Source organism: Melospiza melodia, chromosome 3 (genome assembly GCF_035770615.1).
Source record: "Melospiza melodia melodia isolate bMelMel2 chromosome 3, bMelMel2.pri, whole genome shotgun sequence".
In the NCBI taxonomy this organism is placed as follows: domain Eukaryota; kingdom Metazoa; phylum Chordata; class Aves; order Passeriformes; family Passerellidae; genus Melospiza; species Melospiza melodia.
The window spans coordinates 109,479,036-109,501,821 of record NC_086196.1 but is presented as its reverse complement, the minus strand read 5'-3'; the positions used below and the strand labels follow the sequence as shown (position 1 = coordinate 109,501,821).

Here is a 22,786-nt window from a genome sequence, read left to right as displayed (position 1 = left end):
GATGTGTCCATACTTGAAATTTTTAGACAGCATCAATATTGACATCATCTTTTTTCCTGCAGGGAGATGAGATTTTACATCTGCTTTCTTTTTAGACTTGCAACTTGCTGTACTTGGGAAAGTACATGTAGCAATCTGTGTGTTGTTTTTTCTTACAAACAGTGTGGTGTCTTTTTGGCTCTGGAGAAAGCATTTGATGACTTGGAAAAGGAATAGTCAGGCAGCTGTCACAAAACTTATTTTCCACTTTTATTAGCACCAGGAGAAGAGTGTGCTCCTTGTAATACACAGGAATACTTGCTGACATTGTCTCTGCTTCGTGGATTGTCAGGGCTTTGCCCTTTTACACAGAAAAACACATTTCTATTGAAAGATTGTTGTGTGGAGACATCCACAATTTCTATTGTTGTAGCCTTCCAGGCCTAGGTGCCAATAGGATTCTGTTTCAACTTGAAAATTGTACTTACTAAATAAAACTTCAAAACTATAATTAATTTTTCACTTATTGCATAGACTGTTGTGTACTACACAGTACATTACTTTATCCAAGGCTGCAATCTCCCACTTGAAGTCCTGCTGAATGATGCTTCAACCTATGGATAGCTGTACAGTGTGGCCCAAGAAATTTTGTAGTATTGAAATTATGTGCTATGAATATTTCTTACATTAATTTACTACTGGCAATGCTTCTCTTCCATTGCATGATATTTCAGCTTAGGTTTACTGAATTATCAGGAGTCTGGGGTTTTTATTATGCAAGGCTCAGCTTATTGAAAGGACTGCTGGAAAGTTTTCAGCTTTCTGTTCTTTAGCCCTCCTGAATGCTGAGGAGTTTGAAATTCTCCTTCCCAGTGTGAAAGGTAGCCCATAGCTTGCTTTTAGACAACATTGCTTTGTTACACTCTTGATTGATGCTCCTTCTCTGGTATAGTTGAGCTGTTTGTCTGGTTTCCTTCAAATAACACCTTCACAGATTTCCTCAACAGCAAGCTTGGAATGCTTGATAAAAGTAAAGAAGTCACATTTAAAATGCAAAATCAAAAAAATCTAAAAAATTTCTCTTTCTATTGTGTGATATTACACAGAAAGAATTACATTAAATGTGGTTTAGAAAGAGAAGGAAGAGGGGTATTTCTTGCACATCCTAATAAATAGACTTTTGTCCTTTATAGGAACAAACTTTGGCTCTGAGGAAAGAAGGGATTGGTGTTGTGTTGGATTCTGAACTGCCTCATCTCATTGGCATTGATGATGATCTTCTCAGTACTGGTATCATCTTGTACCACCTGAAGGTAAATACACATCTGTGTTTCTGTAGCCTTTATAAGCCTTGTGATTCTTTTCAGTAGAAAAATTACATTATTGATTTGCTATCCATATGTAATGCTCATTACATTACTGTGATAAGAAAAGCTCTTCATGCTTGTGTGCTGTAGTAAGAAAAGCTCTTAAGAAGTTGGAAATGATGAAATTAAAATATATGTTCAGGTTTATCCTGACAGTCAACTGGTTAACCAGCTATCTGTACTGGTTTATTTTTTTATATATATTGGTTTGTTATTAATGTTGTAAAGCTCAATCTTAATCTAAATCTATATTGTCTCAAAACTCTAAAGGTGGTTCTGCACTGGACAGTTTAAACTTGAATTTGCTTATAGTATTATAAAATAAAGACTGTGAAAGCATTTTGAAAGTGCTGCATGATTCCTTTTTTTCATGTATGTTTAAATATATATTTCATTCAGGTTACCCTGAGAAAGTGGAAGGATAAATTATATTCTTGTGGGGGAGATAAGGAGATTCCAACTGGAAATAATATGTATTTCTCTCTTAATTAGGAGGGCCAAACATATGTTGGCCGAGAAGATGCTCTAACAGAACAGGACATTGGTATGGAATTTGGCAATTTTATATTCTTCTTCCAGTATCCTAATATGTGAACTAAGCTTTGTATGTTTTTTTCCCTTTTTCAGTTAGTTGTTCTGTGGTTTAAGTATTTTAATTTTTAGAAAATCTGAAAGCTGAATTGCATGGGATTTGCTTCAAAGAGCAGCATGGCTTCTAGCATAGCTTGGGGGCTTTAAGTATGCTCATATACTTGCTACTAATTGATTTCTTGCTTCTCTTGAAATAGCATCCTGTAATAATACTGTCCTTTTTTATCTAGCACCTGTCTCAATTACTGCAAAATCATTCTCTTAACCTTTGTATAATGACAGTGCTAGACTATTATATGTAAGATAGTCTTGGGACTTCAGATTTGATTTAAAAATTTCTAAAAATTGGTAAAAATCTACTGGTTTTCCTGTTGATTTCTTACCAATGCCAACTAACTGCCAGATCTGGACTTTCACATAAGCTTTACATAAGTTCTTGGAAGGCAGTTTCATTAAATAAACTACATCCTTTAGTTCTTGGGTGAGAATCTGAGAGTCAAATAACTTAGTTTGGTAAATTTTCATGGGTCAGAAATTGTCTGGATTTAAATTAATAAATTCCATGAAACTATCAAACTTGTAATGCCCTGTGATATTAAGCAATATACATAATCACACATTATTTGAAGGAAAAATGGAGAGTAGCATAGCTGATTGATAAAAGCCCTGAATGTCATCAGATTTAAGAACTTTACTTCAGCCATCCTTTTGTCTACAGTGGCATCTTATATCCTGTCTTTTCAGATTTAAGCATGATTGCCCTAAAGTCTACAAGTTTTCATTATTTCCTTGTGAAACTGGTCAGAGGATCTCTTTCTACAAATATGTGAATTGTACTTTTATGGTTTTTATTGGAAAGAAAGGAACATTTGCTAATCAGGCATCAAAGCACACGAATAAAGACCATTACACCAAAAAAAAAAAAAAAAAAAAAGGAAAACCAACGCAGCACACTTCTGTCCACTAGAATAAAACAATAAATATTTAAGGCATGCATATGTAGTACATAATACTAATAAATTATTAATTATTATTAGCATGTTAATATTACTAATTGTGAGGAGTCCAATTATGTTATCTTATTTCTTTGTGTTTAGTTCTTCATGGCCTTGATCTGGAAAGTGAGCATTGCATCTTTGAAAACCTCAATGGGACTGTGAACCTCATCCCACTGAATGGAGCGCAGTGTTCTGTGAATGGCATTCAGGTTACAGAACCCACACACCTCAACCAAGGTATTACCTGGCATAATGTCATTTTTCAGGCAACCTCTTTGCTTCTTCCTGGCAGCAACACTGAAAAAAATCTGCATGTGTATAAATGGATTATTGTTTAATTAGGTTTAATTTAATGTTTTCTCAACTACAGTCCAAAACCACCAGGAAAACCCCATGGTGGTTTTGTTGTCAAAGAATTCATGTGGTGAAAAGAGAATTCCTTTTTAATTTCAACCACTGTTGTGTTAAGAAAAATAATATAGATATCTACAGGACTAAAAGAATGTCAGAGACACCCCTGCTCCTCTCCCCGAGTTTCAGGTTGGTTCTGCTTAATACTACTGCCAAATTCTCTTGAGAATTGAGGAGATTAAGCTTGAGTGTGTTTGCTGCAGCTATAGGAAATGACAAAAAGGGTGAGGCTAACCCTTAGGAGGTTTAGAGAACTACAATTTTAATGTAAAAGCTCTAAAATCTGGAAATTAAGCAGCCAGGACAGCTGGAAACAAAGATAGATTGTGCTGGCCTGGAAAGGACTGACTGACAAGTGAGCTGGTGAGTGCTGCAGGAGAGCTGCTCCTTGTTTTATCTTCCAGGAGCACCCAGAATATCTTCCCATTTTGCAAGGAACTGAAAAATACCTGTTCAGGAGTGAGGCTGTGACACAGCTCAGGTGCTGAAAAACAATCTCACATTACTTCCCTGAAAAGGAGATTTCAGTGTAAGCTTAGGCTAACAAAAGTGGAATGCAGTGTTAAACAAGGGGAGTCTTGCATCCTTTCTGAACTCTAACACATACCTCTATAAAGGCTGCTTGCAGAAAGCAAGGTGTAAAGAGATAACATTGACTGATTTTTTTTAGTGCCTATTTCTTCATGCCAAATGAGAGGCACATGTGCTTGTTTCTCTTACAGGGGAAAAAAAAAGCCCAGCCCCCTTGGTCTTAGGTTTGAGTAAATCTAAGCATGAATTCCTAACAGAAACATTGACATTAATAGGAAATAACACTGTAAACAGTAAAAAATTGAGTTGTGATGAATCATCTTTTCTTTATCCTGCAGCATTTTACAGGCTGAAAATGTTCAGCGTGCCTCAGAAAAAAAGTAGGAGTTTGGATGCTATTTTCTTCTTTCAGATGCATACTACAACTTGATTTTTGTACTGCTAAAAGTGGAAACATGACTTGTGGTATTTTCAGGGTCCCCAGTTGTGGAAGATGAATCTGACTCCATGTTCTCAGAATATAATATATTATATTGTATTATATTATGCTATACTAAAACTATACTAAAGAATAGAGAAAGATGCAGACAGAAAGCTTAACAAGGTACTAATTAAAAACTCAGGACTGCTTCCAGAGTCCTGACACAGCTGGACCATGATTGGTCATTAAGTAAAAACAATTCACACTAAACAATCAAGCAATGACCAGGTGGTAAACAATGTCCAAGCCACATTCCAAAGCAGCAAAACACAGGAGAAGCAATCAGATAATTATTGTCTTCATTTTTCTCTGAGTCTTCTCAGCTTCCCAGGAGAAGAAATCCTGGTGAAGGAATTTTTCAGAAAATATGATGGTGACAATGACTTTTTTTCTGTCATAAATTTCTTCAGACAAAAATTTGCCACTCAAAGGGGGAAAGGGTTACTAGGGTTGCTAAGTTGTAAAAAATAGATGCCTAAGCTGACCTTTTGTGTGTGTAAGGAGACTGAGTCTGAGGAAGGTGACGTTAGGTGTGCAAAACTGATGAAATCACTGGTTTAAGGACTCGTGTGGAATCTATTTATCCCAGCTGTGTTAGCATTTAGTCTCACAGCATGAGGTGCCAGGGTCCTTAAATACCTGCTTTTAGGTAACACTGATTACTGCTGATATATTTAAATGTTTCCGTTCATCATTAGTAGCTGTGCATTTGAAGATGTGTTAAATTTTTAGACCATCATGGAGTTCAAAAATAATAAGAGGCATGGTAATTAATTGTCACTTCCTTCTATGGATTTCTTCTATCATTTGCAAATTCTGACTAATGTGGTGTTTTTGTAAAGGTAACCTAGTTAACATTCACAATTAGTTTGTCATTTACTTTAAATATATCCTCACCTTAGAACACATTTCCAGAAGTTTGGGCCAAAATGTCAACCCTTCTGTTCTTAAAAGAGATACCTAGGAATTTTTCAAATGACCCATCATTTAGGACTGACTCTCATGTGCTTCCTCTTAAGTCTCTCTCTCCTGTCTTTCTTGAAATTTATGAAGTTAGGGACCAATATCTGTAACTATTAATGCTGAAAATTTAATTAATTTATTTACACTGCTTCCACCTAGTGAAGTGGTCACAAATGTTTGCAATTAATTATTTTTATCTTCACTTGAAAGCAACTGAAGGAATTTCATACGGTTTTATGAAAGGTAATTATTTTTGAGATTTGACTGAGGTAAGCTGCAAATGTAATCCAAAATTGGGATGTTGTGTAGAAAGCAAGAAGTGATTGTAGTGCTTTTTGCTATTTATTTGCTAAGACTGGATCACCTGTTTTGAGTTGATATTCCTAATTAAGCTGATTTTAAGAGAAGCATTCCTTGCTAAGGACATAACATCACTATCATGGTAAGAATTTGTAGTGATGAGTTTGAGAACAACTTTTTCATACTGGGAGTGTAATGGAGTCCTTTTTAAAAATGCTCTGTACTGACTGACAGATAAATGCTTGATTCTGAGGTGGTGAACTTGGGAGACTTCCATGTTTTGACATCACTGACAATATACTTAGTAGGGAAGTATTAATCTTGGTACCATTGTCTTTAAAATATGATAAGAATTGCTCAGAATCACTTTATTTGTGACTGTGCCTTAACTGATTAAATACAATAATAGATGTGTATTGAGCAATATGAGTTATTCAAGGTTCTTCCATCAGAAAATAGCTGTTGGGTATTAAAGTTTAATAATCCTGTTTTGGATAACAGTAAACTTCAGAGTTCCATGTGGAGAAGAAAAATGTGAGAGTGCAAACAGTGGAAATCTGGAACTTTTAGTGTAGCTGGAGTTAAACCTGACCAGTGATCAGTAGCAGATGGACAAGTTTGTTCTTGCTCACATTTATGGATGTTCCTGTTAAGTCTGCATCTGCTGTTGACTTCCAAAGTAATCCCGTTAAAGAGTATATAGATCAAATTGGGGCAGCTGCCTCCTCTCCCTCTGTTTATTCTTTAACTGAACTCCATGAACATGATTGACCTTGAGTCTGTCACGTTCATGCACTGTGTGAACATGAGTGGGTTTTATTTTTAAGTAGGAAGAGGAAGGAATACCCTGTATGCATCAAGGTAGCTGTGACTATGCATGGTATAACACTTGTCAAAATGCATTTTCATGTAGTTCTTGCTTAATGAATGTCTTTGCTTACATGTTGTGTGTCTGAAAAATTGCATGGTACTTTGAGCTGCAGAATGTTGTGAGTCAGTGGTGTGTGGTTTTTCCATCAGGTGCTGTTATATTGCTTGGAAGAACCAACATGTTTCGCTTTAACCACCCTAAAGAAGCTGCTAAGCTAAGAGAGAAAAGAAAGGTGAGATTAAATCAGTGTTTGGTAAATTTAAACTTTTCACAATTTTATTTCTAGTATAGACATGTCTTATATGTCTTGATTGTTGTAGGATGCCTTTTTTCATTTGCTTCATGTACTTTAGTTAATATTTCATCGAAGTAAGAGTTTGTAAGCATGTCTAATACTTTCATTTTATGGTCTGTTGTTAGAGTGGACTGCTATCTTCCTTCAGCTTGTCTATGACTGATCTTTCTAAATCTTGTGAGAATTTGTCAGCAGTTATGCTTTATAATCCAGGGTGAGTATATTCTAAAAAACAGTTGCTATAATTCCATTCATTCTTCATTTTAGCTGTTTGAAACGTTCCAGAAGCATTATGACTATAGCAGTTCAGCAAAATAATGACATGGCAAATGTTATGTCTGTATTTTCTTCAGAATTATGAGTTAACTATTTTTCCTGAGAAAAATGCATTTTGAACTGAAAATTAAGATTTCTTGAGTTCATATAATACTAATACAAGCATAAAAAGGCTGAGCAATGAATGTCTTGTGTTCTCTGCCAGTACCTCTGGGTAAGTGGCCAAATTAAAATATGGAAAAAAGTTTTATTATGCAGTTACAATGACATAGGATGCTTATGGTAGAGGAGCTGCTTTTAGTGATTTTTTCACTGTTCCTAAAGTGACTTATAGAGAACTGGTGGTGTTTTGTTCTAATTTTTTTTTTCCATAGCTAGGGTCTGTGTTTTCAGTATGAGATGAAGCAATTTACCCACCCTATGTGCTGTTGAAAAATTGACTGTAAATTGAATTACATCTTGAGATAGTGCAGCTTTATTCCCAAGTTTTACTTGGGAATCTCTCTTTATCCTTTAGGAAGATTGGACAGGTAATAATAACTTCTAGTTAAAGAATGTCTGAAATTCAGGGAGTGTGTTTAATAACACCGCTTCAAATGTGACTGTTACTCTTTTGCTACTGAGCTGGTCACAGAGATCTCAAGATTGTGAACTGGTTGTTAATAAATGACATTCTATTTTCAGATAGGGATGGTAAAGAAGATAAAACCCCCATAATATAAGTATACTTTTCTATTTCTTCAGCTTTTCAAATAATTGAATCTGAAAACTTTCAGTGACAGTTGCTAGTATGATGTTTTTTGTGGGTTGGGGTCCTGGCTGTTGTTACCTCTGGTTATTGTTGGGCTGTCCTGGGCTTTTCTCTGACTGATGTTATTCTGCTATAATATTGTTGTGAATAGTTGCATTAGACTGGATACTGACCTTAACTCTGCAATCAGCATAGAGTAGAACAGATTGTCTCAGCATTGCCTCACCAGTCTCTCAGATTTACAGCAAAATATAATGGCATGGACAAGGCCCAGTTGAAGGTGTGCTTAAAAATGATTTCCCAACCCAAGCAGTCTTCCTGTCTTCAGATAATGCCAAATTCTTGCCTTACAGGAAGGATTTTTCCTTTTATATAAAAAAACCCCACCAGAAACAGAGCCCTACAGATCAGTAAAAGAAAGCACCTTCTGTAGTTGATATCTTTATGGACAGAAGTTGGGCAACAGAAGCTTTTCAGCTTAGGCTGGGGTACCCTGACAGTTTTAAATTTATGATGATGCTAATGCTGTTTTTTTAACATCTCCTCTTCAAACAACAGAGGAATTTTTCTGATTGTGTGGTGAAGTTGTCACAAAAAGGATAATTGTTCAGAAGGTGTTATTTTAAGGGTAATGGGGCTGGGATAAATGCAAGTTAAATATGTTTTGAATAAAGCAGACTCCAAATTCTCTACTTCCAGCTAAGAATATTGCCAAGCAAGTGCTGTGCTGGTTATTCTTCTTAATGGTGACTGATGAAACATTCAATGAATCATATCTCTGATTATCAAAGACAGCAGAATTGTACCCAGGAAGTGGGGTAGAGCATCTTGCATTCTGAAAAAGAATATCCTACATTAAATCTACTTTACTGGGGATTGTTTGTTTGTTTATTTTATCAGGAACAATGCTTCCTACAGCAGATTGGAGAATCATTTTCTTTCAACATGATGTTATACTGCTGGTCATCAGTGCAGGCCAAGATTGAGAAGCTGGCCCTTTGGGTTTTTTTCTGTGCAGTTTTTGTGGCTGACTAGCATTCTGTCTGTTGTTAATTTAGCCTTTCCTTCCAGTGTCAGTATTAGTAACCTAAAGGGGCAGCTAAATTGGCAACTTTTGTGGGTTGCAATAAGGATTCTGGTGGAATCAATGCCAGAAGAGCCTGTGGGGTATTACCTTCAGTTGTGAGAGCAACATGGTGGATCTTGCTTCCTGTGAAAACCAGAATTGTCCTTAATAGTATTTTCAGATGGATGATTTGTTCTTGTTTATGCCTTTTTGTTTGGCTGTTGATTTCCCATATGTGGGAAACTGTCTTGTTGCATAAAATTTTGGCTTAATGTGCAGAATTCTTTTTTCTACTTCTTCTCAGTCTTTGTTTTTAATCTAGCGTCATGGAACACTGCTTCAGATAATGAGCTTTGGATAAAATAGAATTTTGCATGTAGATTTATGTAGATGATTTCATTTGTGGACCTTTTGTTAGCTACATGATACTGTAACTGTAAAACTACTGATGAGAAACCGTGGTCTTGTCATGGGTTTATTTCATGATCCAGTTACTGAAGTTCGTAGAAGTGCCTCTGCCTGAATTAAGGTGAAAATGGTGACAATAGGATGGGTTTTTTATTTGATAGTAAATATGAGAGGGAGAGAAAGCGAGAGAAAGAAATAAAAAATAGGTGGGGAGGACAGAAAGGGAAAATATCACCACTCCATGGATCCCAGTGATGCTCTATTGATCCTCTCCAGCTGGTCTTCTTGGTGGTGAAGGTCCCCCAAAAAAACATAGAATCCAGTGGGTTTGCACACACTCAGGCTAGGTAGGAAAACCCAGGCACCTCCCTATTGGGGGGGAGTTTGCCATTGTCTGTGTTGCATCATGTGCAGTCCTCTTCAGGTATGACTCTGGGGGGCACTTTGGGGGGTTTTTGATGGATTATGGCACCCCCTCAGCTGCCTGCCATGTGAATGTCCCATGGATGTGGCCTGTGGGGTTGGGGATTCCACAGCTGGGCCAGTTTGTGTTGGGAGGATGAGTGTTCAGTGCCTCTGACCAGAGGCTGCATCTGAAACCTCCTCCACTCCCCCTGCATAATTTTGAGGTGGGGGGGGGGAGTGTGTGTAAACCTGGCTTCTGCAGGCTGTGGTCTCTCTCACCCCAAACTCAGCCAGGGAATAATATCTGCTGCATTTGGCTTTCTTGTGGATGCATACCTCTCCTTCAGCTTTGTTTTTTTCCTAGGCCTGAGATGATTGAAGAATGGGTTTTCCCTTTATGTAATCTTAGTTGTTTAACTTACAGTCCAGTCAGGTATCTTCAGGGAGGCTTCTTTGGTTGTAGCTATTTTATGCAGTTTTTTTGTAACAAGCAAAACTTTTAAACCATATTTGAGGCATGAACTGCTTCAGCCTCTGACAGTTTAGTATAGGAGATTTGGTTGTTTTTTTTTTTTTTAATTTTTTTTTTACTAATCTCATTAATTGGCATACTGAACAGCATTGTAACATCTCTGTAGTCCTGCCAGCACTCAGTCTTTCCAAACAGCTGTAGTATCAGATTGCACTTTTGTGCTGTGCAAATTAAGCTACTGTAGTACTGTGCTTGTAGAACTGACTTCATTTCTCTGCAGCTTATCTACACTGCTGTTATCACTAGATATGACACACTTTCCAGGAAAATGGTGTCTGTTTAATTCAACACTGATCAGATTAAGTTCCTTTGTGGTAGATCTACAAAAGAAGAAAGAGTGGATTCTAGTCTTTAATATCTGTGTGTTTCTTTTTAATTTCAAGCTAATATGCTTTTTCTATTCACAGTAGTGCTCACATGAATAAAAGGAATAGAGGTTATGTGAAAAAGATTTTTATTAGGATAGACTAAACACAAAAACATCAGTCTTGCATGTGTGCTTCATAAAACTGACAGTGATTTGTTATAGCCCATGTGATTTTAGTTTTTTCTTTTGTGATGCTGAGGGTTTTTTTTGTAGTAGCTTTTTAGAGAAGTAAGGTTACTTCAGTCAGACCTGTCCTGCCTCTCCAAATTCTCTTTTGTCCTGAAATAACTTGGAGCCCACAATGAGTTTGAAGGAAATATTCCAAAGGTCTCAAAAGTGGTGAGTTCCTAAATATATTAAGAAAATAGGCAGCCAGCTAAGGAAGACTAAGGAATCATTCTTAGCCCTGCAGAGGAAAGGCTGCACCTTAGAGAATGGATACACTGTGAATAACCTCATTGCTGGAGAGCCTTCATTGGAGCTCTGACCACCTTAGGCATCTCCAGGTAGCAGACACTCACTCGTGTCTTTACAGAGGTATTTAGTGTCTACAATGTGCTGAACATGGATTTTTAAAACACCTCAGTGTTGTGTTTGGAGGCTGTTGACTGGAGTGGTAATGATCCATATTTTTCTTTGGGGAAGAACCATTTTCACTGAAGAAACCAGATTTGCACAATTCACTCCTTTTTCATGAGCAGCTTTTTGGGCACCCCCAGCTTCATTTCTATCTAAGGTAAAACTGTCATAATGCCACTGTTGAAGGTTTTAGGGACAAATCCTCAAAGAGAAGATCACAGAATTTTTAATTACTGATCTGTTTTTATACCAGACTGATTGCTGTGATGGTTCATTTTCTTTGTATTAGATCTCAGTCAAAAGTTAGTTACCATTTTTATGCTTATGAAAAATATATCTGCCAAATTATATGTTTTATGGGACAGTGAAAACACCAAAAGGTTTTCCTCTGGGTTTTTCATGTTATGTTAGCTGATCTAACATTTTCCTTCATTGTGGCTTAACCAAGCATGGAATACAGTCCAATTGTTCTTTGCCAGCTGTCTAAGCAAAGATGGTCTACATCTAACCGTGCCCAAAGGAAACCTGCATTTCCACAAGCCAGAGCTGTATTCCCCAGGGTCTATATTATTTTGGACTGAAATAATTGTGGGATTTTATCAGCCAAGCCCTAGGTAAGAAGTGATAGCTAAAAGCTCTGAATTTCAGATAGCAGATCACAGCCAAAGGGAGAAATTTTGTGGTGTAACTTCAATATAAAAAAGGGGGGAAGGAAAACCCAAAGCACATGTTAACCATTGGATTAAGTTTTTGCCTCCTGAAAGCCCCCAAGATTGCTGTTTGTACCCTTTCAGCACTCAGTGCATTTTGCATCCACTCAGTGGATTTCTGCAGCATTGCTGCTGCAGCAGTGGTGATCAAATAAAAAATACTGGGTTATCATCTGTCCTTGTGCTGTAAAGTGCAAATGTGATGGGACTCTTGGTGAGACAGTTACATGAAAGCTTGAATGCCTCCATCTGGGTATGAAAATCTACATTGGCTAATCACTTAGGGATTGTAGAAGACTTTTTAAAAATGGATTTATGAGAAATAAGGGAAAATGAAATACAGGATTTGTAAAAGTTGTCATTTTCCCTTATTGCAGCCATTAGAAAGGTGCTTCTTGAACATGTAGGAATCATGGTTTTTTACAATAGCTTTATAAATGTTAGATTATTAGTGTACTATTTGCATATTTCCAAGGGCAGTTTCTTTTTGTTGTATGCATTTCTATGACTTTAAAAAGAAATATTAACCTATCTGTATAGTTGTGGTGATAATGTCTTAAACTGCAGTTTATCAAAAACTTGAAGTTAACTTCTGGTGCAGTCTTGCAATTTTTTCAGTACTTACGGACTGCTTCACTAACTTGCATATCCTTATGCTGTAACAAGCCTGAAATAACTGAATGTGGGTATATTTGGTTGAGTAATTTAATCCATATATAAGTTCTTTCTAGTTTTTTAGTATTTGTTTTTAAAAATTTCCTTAAATAACAGACAAATCTTTCAAATGAAATTAAGAAAAATACTTGTGTACAACTGTAATAAAAGCTGATATTAAAAAATTACATAAACTGCTCTCTCATGCTTATTCAGAACCTTGTCAATCTAAACGCATTAAAATCTCAATGTGTTTTAAATGAATGAGTTTGAATTGTGTTCTGTGCTTGAAAATATGCTGTTTGGGATTTTTCAACCCCCACTGATTACATCCTAGGAATGGTTGGGATTTTTTTCTTTTTCTTGGAAGGAAGTGGCAGAATTATTAGCACACACTGTTGTGGTTTTGCAGCCCTTTCCCTTCTCAGAAGTGAATAAGTTAATAAACCATAGGATGAAGAGAATTACTTTAGCTGTCACTGGCATTTGAAAAATGTTTAGAAGGAATAATTATTTGAATTCTTCTTCTGAGATGTAATATGATGAATGTTCTATGAATCTAACCAATTTAACCTCCAATAAAACAAAGCACTGTTGATTTTAAAGTATTCTGTACTGCTAATATGTTTTTTCTATCAATTCCTTTCTCAATTGATCCCTCTGTTTCCCCCTGCCTCCCATGGCAGTCTTTTCCCTGTAAAAGGACCAATCTGTCTAAGGTAGAGAAATTACATTTCTACGTATTGATTGCCATGTCTGCATGTAGTTAACTCACAGAGGCTATGCTAATCATCTATATGTCTTGTTTCACTTTACTTTTTTAATATTTTTCCCCAGAAATTAATTTTTTTCTATTTATACTCGTGTCAGCATGATACCTAATTTGTAACCTTAACGAAGGAACTATTTTCAGTTCTTGTAAGAAGTAATCTTACAAAACTTCATTTGTATCATTGTCATCTAAACAGTCAGAAAATTGCATTATGTCTTCCTATTTTTGTGATATTCAGAAAACAACCATTTTGCTGTATTCTTTATTTTTTTTTATCAGGCTAGAATTTGAGAGACAGCAACGAGAGGAGCTTGAAAAATTAGAAAGTAAAAGGTAAGGTTGTTCTCTGTGATATTTATGTGTGTATGTGTGTCTGTATATACAAGTTATAAACTCTTTTGCATTGTGAATTTGGAATCACAGTGTTATTCAGCAAGCAGACAATCCTGAGTAGCTGAATTGGAGCTAACTGATATTTAGCAAAGAAACACTGGGTAGATTGTACAGATACAATATATTACCCTTGCCCTTTATTTTCATGGTTTTGCTTTAAAAGATGGCAAATTACCTTCTTAATTAGTATCTCTTTTTTATGGTTTATTTGTCTTTGGATTGAAGTGTGATAGGAGAAACTCACTTGTTACATTCTGCTTTTCTCATATCTAACTGTGGTGTGGGATGTGCATGCTAAACGTGCTTTTCAGAACATTATGTGGAAGCTGGTTTGAAATTCAAAAGAAAGCATTGTTATAAGCTGGCAAACTGAGTGGATTGTTTTGGCTCATACCTGCTATGACTGTGGAAGTGATAGCTGTGCCTTGTTACAGATCTCAGCACTGATGAGATTCAAAAGCTGAAAACCTTTCTGCCTTCTCAGCTTTAGATGGTGTGCTCCATTTTGATCGAGCTCTTTATGCAGTTGGGCTAAGTGAAGTAAATCAGAACAATCCTGAAGTTCTGGAGCACTGACAGAAACTATTCAGCAACTAATACAACACAGGATCACTGTTACTTATTGTTTTTTTGTTATGTTGGTGGAATTTGAATTCAGGTTGTGCAGAAATTGATTTGATTGTACTTTAATTCTTCTGACTTCTGGCAAAATAACCAGCTGACTTGCAGGTTGTCTCTGCTTGTATTGTGGGGATAATGGTAACCCTCAAGTAAGAGAGATTACACAGGACATAATAATTTGCCAAATTTTATAATTCTGTTTGTCAGTAATTCGGTTTGAGTTACCTAAAGTGAAAATATTGCTCTAATTCATCTGTTGGCTTAATTTTGGTGAAGCAAATTGCTAATCAAGTCCTTCTATACAAGTTTTTGTGCATGAGAATGTATGTATGTAAAAAAATTACATATTTACTCTGCACTGTGTGCATGGATATGTTCTACTGATATTTTTATTTGATTTGACAGAACTAATACAGCCTATAATTTTTTAATAAGTGCCAAATAACATATCTTCATATAACTTTATAAATCCACAGCTTTTTATACTGACACAGACTATATGAATCTCTTTTTGATTTGTCTCATGCATTGAGTCATTTCCAAGAAATGAAAGATCTTAACTGGTAGCAAAACAAAACTATTAAAACAAGAAATGGTTATATATAGTCAAAAATCTTACTCCAAACCTTTTTAACTTCATGTAAGTGTTTTACTGTAGGAAACAAATAGAAGAGATGGAAGAAAAGCAGAAATCTGACAAAGCAGAACTTGTAAGAATGCAGCAAGAAGTGGAGTCACAGCGCAAAGAGACAGAAATAGTTCAGCTGCAAATCCGAAAACAGGAGGAGAGCCTGAAACGAAAAAGTGTTCACATTGAAAGCAGGTTAAAGGATTTGCTGGCTGAAAAAGAAAAATTTGAAGAGGAGAGATTGAGGGAACAACAGGAGATAGAGCTTCAAAAGAAAAAGCAGCAGGAAGAAATTTTTGCCCGGGTCAAAGAGGAGTTGCAGCGATTACATGAACTTAATCATAATGAAAAAGTAGAGAAAATGCAGATTTTTCGTGAACTAGAAAAACTGAAAAAGGAAAAAGATGAGCAGTATCTTAAGCTGGAATCAGAAAAAAAGAGACTTGAAGAACAGGAAAGAGAACAGGTGATGCTGGTGGCTCACCTGGAGGAACAGCTTCGAGAGAAGCAGATCATGATAGAGCTCCTGAAGAGAGGGGATGTGCAAAGACTAGAAGAAGAGAGAAGAAATCTTGAAGAGATCAGAGAATCTCTTTTGAAAGTCAAGGAAGCCCGATCTGAAGGTGATGAAAACCATGAAGAATTAGAAAAAGCACAGCATGATTTCATAGAGTTTAAAAGGAAGCAGCTGGAACAGCTGGCTATTTTGGAAAAAGATTTAATTCAACAAATGGATCACCTAGAAAAGGAAATAGCAGATGAAAAAAGAGATCTGGAGCACTTAAAATTTGCACATGAAGAGCCTTTAAATCTCAAGAGAGATGATGAAAACTTTATGGATGCCGTACTCAAGGCTGAAGAAGTTGACAAGATAAAGCCAGTGGAATACAGGCTCCAATCTAAAATACGCCAGCTTGAGTACCTGAAGAGTGATCATTTGCCAGCTCTGCTGGAGGAAAAACAAAGAGCTTCTGAAGTCCTTGACAGGGGCTTGTTAGGGTTAGATAATACTCTCTATCAAATAGAGAAAGAAATAGAAGAAAAAGAAGAGCAGCTTGCCCAGTATAGGGCTAGCACAAATCAGCTGCAGCAGCTACAAGAAACCTTTGAATTCGCTGCCAACGTAGCCCGGCAGGAAGGGAAGGTTCGGAAAAAGGAAAAAGAAATCCTTGAATCAAGGGAAAAGCAGCAGAGAGAGGCACTGGAGCAAGCTGTTGCTAAGTTAGAAAGGAGACATTCTGCTTTGCAGCGGCGTTCCACCATAGACTTTGAAATTGAGGAGCAGAAACAGAAGCTGGCTACCTTGAACAACAGCTGTGGTGAGCAGGCAGGGCTGCAGGCAAGTCTGGAAGCTGAACAGAAAGCTCTTGAGCAAGACCGAGAACGGTGAGTGCTGCAGTGCCTTCCATTTATCACAACCTGTCCACAAAAAGGGAATTGTGGCATTCACATTCTCTGAAAATCCATTTGCCCAGGATTTTTCTCCTGGGAAACTGAGAAGCCTCAGAGAAAAGGAAAACAATTCTTATCTCATTTGCTTCTCTTGTGTTATGCTTGTGTGGAATGTGTTTGGAGATTATTTACCCACAGGTGATTGTCTCATTGGATTCTGGTGTGAATTGTTTTCACTCATTGGCCAATCAGTGGCAAGCTGTATCAGGACTCTGGAGAGAGTCACGAGTTTTCGTTATTATCCTTTTAGCATTCAGTAACTATCCTTTATGTGTTCTTTAGTATAGTATAGTATTCTTTAATATAGTATCATAAATAATAAATTACCCTGTGAGAGCATGGAGTCAGATTCATCATTCCTGCCTTCATTGAAGCACCCTGCAAATACAATAGGGAATAATTTTACACCTTGGATGTTGAGAGCACAGCTTGTTCAATGTCCCAGTACTTGAGTTTCTTCATGAGTTTCAAGTAGTTTACCCAGAATTGAAACTCTGCTGCTTTTTAAGGGATTTTTGCTCGTCTGTTGAGTTCTGGTATGTTTGGATACTTATCCCATCCTCAGCAGGATATTATTTGCATTAGCCATCACAGTACTCAAATTGTTTTACCTATGTAGAAAGCTGAGACATCCTTATGTTCTGCCCTTACAGCAAATGCACCATCTAAAAACTTTTTTCTCTAAAATGATTTCTGTATAACATTTCATTTTCTTTATTAGCAGCAAGTTAGATGTTTGTTCAAGATTTGTAGACTGTCACAGTAAACCTGACTGTCCCTCTCAACTGGTGATATATTGAACCCTTCTGGTATTAAAAGTAAATGTGGGTAAATATTTTTAATTTTTTAACAGCTCTGGTTTCAGGGCTAAATAAAAATAAGCTATATCCATATAAAATTTGACGTTGCTTTTTAAGCTTATAGGAAAATATACAGAGGCTTTACTACTGCCCAGTGTGGTGCCAGTCCCTTTGAGGCACAGAAGCAATGTCATCAGTTGTACTCAAGATATCTTGTAGCATTACATTTGGCCTAAGTGTGGGAGGCTGAGAGAAAAGTCAGGCAGGTGGGGAAGGATCTTTCTCTGTGGAAGAAGAGGAAGAAATCTTTTGGGTGTTTTTTTGACCTGAGCAAAAATTCACTAAGATTAATGTGTTCAATCCCTGCAGTACGGAAAACATGCAGAATTGCCATTTTTAAATGTGCTACCTGATTTGCTTATACTGGAGCTTTAAAACCTGTGACTGTCAGTGAAAAAATGAGGTTTTTTTTAACTGAGGTAGCGTTTGTCATCTGTTTTTTAAATATTTCACTTATTTATCTGAATATTTTTTCATAAGCCCTTCAAACAGATGTGGAAAAAACCACGTGAAGGAAGAAACTTGCCTGTAGCCAAATTGAAGAGCTCTTCTGTATTCCATTCCTTTTAAACCATTATCAGAAGAGTTGCTTTATATAGACTGTGTAGAGGTCACTTTTTCAACATTTATAGCGACATTGTTTGGCTTTTAGTTAAGCATTTTCAATACTGATTCATCATTTTGTGGAAATTGCCATTATTTTCCATAATAGTTGTGAACATAAAATCTCATTTTCTACACTAAGCATCTCACTTGACTGAAGCGAGCTATAGACAACTGGAGGTTCCACAAAAATAGGGTTGTGTGATAAGTGAAAAAATGTTGTCAGCCAGAAAACTGAGGTTTAGAGAAGATACCGAGGAAGAAAAAAGATATTTTTTCCCCCTCTTTTTTTCCTTGATTTTTTTTTCTTGTTTACTTCAAAATCCTCTTTCACAGGCTAAATAAAACTTTGAAGTCTTTCAGTGAATAGCCCATGGGCCTGAATAATTCAATTCAGTATGTTTTTGTGAATGTAGAGGCAAGAAAAAGATCTAAAGATACATGAGAATATGTTAAACATTTCAGGCTACTTGTGTTTGAGTTTACATTTCACAGTATATGATGCCACAGTAAGCATATGAATTATATATATTTCTTATTGTTTATCTAGATCCCATTATGTAATGATGTGCTCTGGTTCAATCAATGTTAACTATCTGAAAATGTTTAAATGAAATAATCATTTAAAGTGCTATACAAGTATAAGTCCGTCATAACTAGGTACAGTGCTTTTATTTGTTTGAGTAATATGGAAGCTCAGAGTTCTTTAAACTACAGATTTCTTGCTTTGAGATAACTAATTCCAGGCCATTCTCCTTTAAATTAACTCCTTTAAGAGTTCCAATAATCCCTTTCCACCAAAAAGAAATTAATACTAATAGCAGTGTCTCAGTTTGGAAGGACAGGTGCCTGCTAAGGAAGGCAGGAGCCTCCCCTGAAGTGGAGAATGTGAAACCCCCCCCTGAATTGCTATAAATTTTAAATTAAGGAGCTCTCAGGTAAAAATATGGGAGCAGGAAATAACAGTTCTTAGTAGGGAAGAAAAGAAAAGGATTAAATAAACAATGCAGTAAACCAAAACAACACTGCCAGAGTCAGAACACAACCTGACACCCTGTGGGTCAGAGTGTTGGCAGCAGTCCCATTGGAATTGTGGCTGCAGCCCTCCTGCAGTGTCAGGGGTGGTTCTGCTGGAGCAGGGATCCTGTAGAAAGGAGTGCAGTATTCCTCTGAAGATCCAGTGGAAGAAGAGGCAGCTGCTGTTCCTCTGGGGAATCCAGTGGAGAAGCTGTGCTGGTGTTCCAGAATCTCCAGATTATATCCCAGTAGGAATGCTTGGCTCCTCCCCCTGGGCGGAGCATCTCCCAATGGGATGCTGTAGTTCTTATCAGTCATGCAGTGACACTCAATAGCCTCTTATCAAAAGATGTTCCCCTCCCAGGGAGGAGTGGGTGTGGAGGAGACAATGAAAACTGCCCACTTAAAAGAAAACAACTGCCATAGAGATGGCAAATAGAATACATCTTGCCTTGCAGTCTGGGACATAGCAGAAAGTGAAAAAGCATTAGTTTATGAAGAAAAAGAATGCCAGTAGGCAGGGGGGGGAAAGAAAATAACTGCTAGATATTGAACTGCTTGACCTCAGCACTTCAGTGAAACAAAAGGCAGGCCTGAAATACCCATTCCAACAGGGACCTGCTGGGACAGCCTCAGGCTGTGCAGGATGTGGTGACAAGGTTTGGCCTTGCCTCTCTGCCTTCACTCCCCACTTCAGTTCCTGACTTGGCACCTTGGGGAGCAGGATCAGGTTTCAGACAATCCCAGAATCAGCAGGGTTGGAACCAGGCCATGGAGATCATCAAGTCCAACCTGTGCCCTGACACTGCCTTGTCTCCCCTGGGCCTCCTCTTCTCCAGGATAAACAACCCCAGATCAGATCCGCAGGGAAGGCAGGAGCCTCACAGAGCAGTTCCAGCAGCAGATGAAGAGCTTCCCCACAGCAAGGCACAGCAGGGCAGGCATGGCAGCTGGACTGAGGCCACTAAATGTGTCCTCTCCAAGGCTCAGTGCTGGTCAGCAGCAGCTTGGGTTGGAGCAGGGCAGCTCTGCTTCGCTTCTGCCAGCAGGTACCCCTGGTTTCCGGACAAGCGGCTGCAGAATTTGCTCTCAAGGCAGCTCAAACGTTGCTACTGCAGTTTCTCTGATCTGAGAAAAAAAAAAAAAAAAACAAACCAAAAAGGAAAGAAAAGGCTTTGTCTAAGTAGAGACCAAGCAGTCAGCAAAGGAAATATCATGCTGTGAAAAAATTTAGGTGGGGAACTTTTTAAAATGCTTGCACCCCCAATTCCACCAGACACTCAAGGTCTGCAGCTTCAGGGTCTTAAAAAAGACAGTAACAGTTTTTGGCCACAGATAATTATGGTATTTAATATCATTGTGAATCACCCCAAGACAACAGGGATTACTCCCAAAATGATAATTTGAGGTTAACTTCAACTGGGATTTACTGGCAGTGGTTTGGGGCACGAGAATGAACATAAAGCAGTTTGGGATTGCTCCCAGAATTATAATTTGAGGTTAACTGGGATATACACACACATTTTGGCTTTACTGGCAGTGGTTTGGGGGACTAGGATGAACATAAAGCAGCTTTAGAGCCATCTTTGAAGCAAGTGGCAGGGCACAGTTCTGTGTTCTCACTGCTGGATGCAGCACAAGGCTGACTAAGTTTGTAGCTAAATAAGTAATGTCTTCTCATAGTAGGATGTTTACAAACCAAGAGCTAAGCTTTGTTCCTTTAATGTAAATCTGATTTTTGTGGTTAAATTGATTTTCCATGGATGCAAACACTTTCCTATATACATAAGCCATCTTTCATCCACTTACCCTCAGGACACAAGATTGTTTTGGTGCTAATCAAAAGAAATAGATGGCTTCTGGCAGTGCTGCAAAAAGCACTCTAAAACTGAAGTAACAATTCAGCCTAAGCCTCAGCATTCATCATCTATCTAATTTTCTCACTTAACCCCCAGGATGGAATATAGAGCTGCACTTCAGTTTAGATATATACAATTGTACCAGAAGTGATGGAATCCCAGGTTTGCATAGTTTCTCCTGTTTCAGCAAGAATTTATTTTCTTTTATTACTTGATTTCTAAGTAATCTCTAGAAAAACAATTACTTTTAGAGACAAAAATTGTAATGAAAACGGGGAAGATTATTACTGTGTTACTAATCTAATCTCAGCTACTTTACAAGTGAAAGGGATGTTCTAAAGATTACTTTGTTGTAATATGATGAATATTGCAATAAGTGCTTCTTATTTCATACAAAGTGCCTCAGGCATTTTTAGTCAGAAACACAGTACCCAATTTTAAATGTTGTATTCTGTGCATAAATCTGGGTGGAACTGAATTTATTTCTTAAAGAAAGCAAGGAGGTTTCAAAAGAGGATTTCTTAGCTGTATATATACAATAAGTACTAAATGTTTGTTAGTGAATTTTCAAAATTGTATATACAGATGGAACAACTGGAAAATTTATATGTGTAGTACACAATTTAAAGATTTTTCTTATAGAGAAGTTTTGCCACATCAATGTTTGGGGTTTTCTTTGGGGTTTTTTTTGTGCTGTATTTTGAGTTTTTCATTTTTTCTCCTTTCATTTCTTCATTTACTTTCACACTGGAAGATAATATCTGAGGTCATTAATAAAGTTCTTTAAAAATGAGAATTTATTAATGTGATTCTAGTAGATAAGTTAGGCCTTGGGAATTAATATTTAATGTACAGATTTAGATACCTCTTGTGATGGAAATTATTGAAGTTGTTTTATTTGACTTAATACTACTCTTGGAATGTGGTTTTGAGCTGTCTCTATTTTCCTATTTAAATGTGCTTAAAGAGCAATTATCATTTTTAAACCTTCATTAGTATCTACAATCTTATGTGCAGGTATAGCAGTGTAGGCACATTGCTTCCCATCAGATCTATTCAAATCAACTCTAAACCAAAGCCAATTACATGTTTTGCTATCTTTGTAGCCTGGACCAGGAAATTCAGCAGCTGAAGCAAAAAATATATGAGGGTGATGGAGCTCAGAAAGGAAACCATGGAATGTTAGATGAGAGACTCTCCCATAGCGCTTCCCCTGCCAGCCCAACAAAGGCACAGCCACCTGCTGCCCCACTGGTTGATGAAAGGTAGGTAACCTGCATTCCTGAAATGGAATGCAAACAATAGCTTTAAAAAGAGATATTTTGAAAGACCATTCTGCCAGGGTTGAATTTGATTTATATACTGGAAGGCTGGTCTGGAAATAAAATTGATGTTCTGCTGTAAATAGCCAATAGCCTCAGCTGTTGTTCCTGTCCAGTTTGTTTTAGAATACAGGGTTGGGAAACTATAGGCTGAAAGGTATTTAAATAGATTTTGAGTTTACCTGTCTATATGGTTTTGCTTCATATATGCTTAAGGCAACTAAGTAAATTTAATTGCCTTAAACTTTTTTTTAATAGGACAGCTGCCTGGCATCACTAAAATCTTTAATTTCCCTTGTTATACTGACACATGGTAGTTGTTGGTGTCAGCTCTTGGAAAATTCCTTCTGTTTGAAGACCAAACCTTTGCTAGTCCAAGTTGCTGATATCAGAACAGCAGTGAAGGCAAGCTGTTAAATTACTGAAGATGCAACCTCAGCCTTCTTTATTCTTCATCACTTGTACCCTCACTGCCTCTTGTGTGTAGAGCTGCACTCACAGCAGTGGCTGAACCTGTGCTCTAGTAATTTGTTTAATTAATATCAATTTTTTACCTTTGCTCGTCAGATGAACACTTGTTCAAAAGTCAGTGTTCCTTCCTTAAGGATGGATAAATTGGGTCTAACATTGTCTGCCAGTTAAGAGCTGTGCAGTACTTGGGGTTAAAAACTTCAAAGAGCCTTTTAGTCTGTCTTGATTTTATGTAAAATACACTATTTTTCCA

General features: G+C 37.2%; 1 protein-coding gene across 2 annotated transcripts in view; it reads left to right on the top strand.

Annotated features, from left to right (window-relative positions):
- KIF16B (kinesin family member 16B) overlaps positions 1-22,786 on the top strand; it is a 140,697-nt gene that overhangs the window by 62,298 nt on the left and 55,613 nt on the right. Inside the window, exons 13-21 of one of the 2 annotated variants that reach the window (XM_063152550.1) lie at positions 1,173-1,292; positions 1,839-1,890; positions 3,035-3,172; positions 6,642-6,724; positions 6,913-7,001; positions 13,222-13,254; positions 13,587-13,640; positions 14,980-16,335; positions 21,847-22,005. In XM_063152550.1, coding sequence (XP_063008620.1) covers positions 1,173-1,292; positions 1,839-1,890; positions 3,035-3,172; positions 6,642-6,724; positions 6,913-7,001; positions 13,222-13,254; positions 13,587-13,640; positions 14,980-16,335; positions 21,847-22,005 — 2,084 coding nt within the window. The remainder of the gene's footprint in view (positions 1-1,172; positions 1,293-1,838; positions 1,891-3,034; positions 3,173-6,641; positions 6,725-6,912; positions 7,002-13,221; positions 13,255-13,586; positions 13,641-14,979; positions 16,336-21,846; positions 22,006-22,786) is intronic. The other variant, XM_063152551.1, reaches the window with a different exon arrangement.